This window comes from Quercus suber, unplaced genomic scaffold (genome assembly GCF_002906115.3).
Source record: "Quercus suber isolate HL8 unplaced genomic scaffold, Cork oak 2.0 scaffold_8, whole genome shotgun sequence".
Lineage (NCBI taxonomy): Eukaryota > Viridiplantae > Streptophyta > Magnoliopsida > Fagales > Fagaceae > Quercus > Quercus suber.
Window position 1 is genome coordinate 1,402,422 of NW_027069474.1, and position 1,548 is coordinate 1,403,969.

At 33.5% G+C, this 1,548-nt stretch overlaps 1 protein-coding gene across 1 annotated transcript; it reads right to left on the reverse strand.

Annotated features, from left to right (window-relative positions):
* On the reverse strand, window positions 1-1,170 carry LOC136068729 (dihydroneopterin aldolase 2-like). The gene is made up of 3 exons (XM_065776253.1): window positions 792-1,170; window positions 691-747; window positions 1-300 (listed from the first exon to the last, which is right to left on the reverse strand). Exons 1-3 carry the CDS (start codon window positions 929-931, stop codon window positions 102-104), a joined length of 396 nt encoding a protein of 131 aa, XP_065632325.1. The 5' UTR covers window positions 932-1,170; the 3' UTR covers window positions 1-101.
* Between the last annotated feature and the right edge of the window lie 378 nt (window positions 1,171-1,548).

Genomic DNA, 1,548 nt, shown 5'->3' on the forward strand with positions numbered 1-1,548 from the left:
TCAGTCAAAGAACCATTATGGATGTATAGCAACCAATGTATTTGCTTAAAAAACATAGCTGTTCAGCTGGGTGAAAAAAGAAAAAAGTACAAATAATAAGTTTAGTTTGATGCATCTACACTTTTGTATCTAAGAATCTCAACGCCCAAGTAGTCAACAAAACCAGGAACTGCGACATTTCCAACTACCACACGAACAGCAAATATCTGGGGGTGCTTTGTGAAAGTGGTAGATGCAATGAGTTGAGCCACTGATTGTAGAAGATTGTGTGCAGGCCCTTCCACTACTTCTTTAACTATTCTACATTTCCTTTCACCAATTCAAACCATCAAATTTGATCATGAATCAAACAGAACATACATAACATTCAGGAAAATAATAATAACAATAAAAGGAGCATACATAACATACGGATAGCTCTAAGAATGAAAAGATTCATCAAAAAGCACAATTATTGTTGTCATTGGTATTAAAATGCCTACATTATGTAGGTTTGCATTATTGGATGCCTATTAATCATATACAGCCTCAAGTTATGCCATAAACTTTCACATTTAGTGGCAATCATTAAGAAGATGGATTAAGAATCCATGAAAACTAAGATGAAATTTTGCCCATCAAAGCAAACATTCAAAATGTGAGAATGCATATGACATATCACATTTCAAGGTATTATAAATTTTAGCTTACCGGTAAATATCAGTATAACTAACGGTATCTGACATGCAATCAGATTTACCAGCTGGACTTTCTCAAAAAAAAAAAAAAAAAAAAAAGATTTACCAGCTGACTGAAGGTCCAACCAGGCATCAACATCCACCAAGAACTTCTGACCCAGCTTTCTTTCTTCTGGCTTCACCCCATGATATCCATGGAACTTTAAACCCCTTAATATGAGTTTGTCTCCCTTCACTATTGCAACATTCTCCATTGATACTTCTGATTGTCATTATTTATTAGCCATACACTTCAAAGGGTGGAATGATAATATTAAGCATCAAACTAAAGATGTATGGTTCATGAGGACTATATAGATTAGATGCAAAAAGAACAATGTATGATTTCCTATGACAAGTCATAACAATGAATTTGTACAGATTATATATAATAACACCAACATTTATGATAAGAATCAAATTCCTCATTCTTATGATGAAATTTGACCTATTGACATTACAGTTCATAGAGTATTGATTTCCCAATCTGTTCCAGTTGATGTGTCTCACGGACAAGGTAATATTCAATCTTTAATTACATACTATACCATAAAGACTCAAAAAATCATCAGTACCACAAGTTAATCTCGCATCATCGTGTGCCTTCCATAGAATAAAAATCACAATTCAGCCTACCCCCGGTACAAAATCACTTAATATTCAAAATTTAAAAAAAAAAAAAATTTATCTATATAATATATATTCCATCAAGTACAGCAGTTTGCTTCTGACCAAACCTGAATTAAACCATTCACATAGTTCACAGGCAGGACAAGGGACCCTACAAAGACCAGACTAATTTTAGCAATAAAAGTATCATTCCACCATGGCC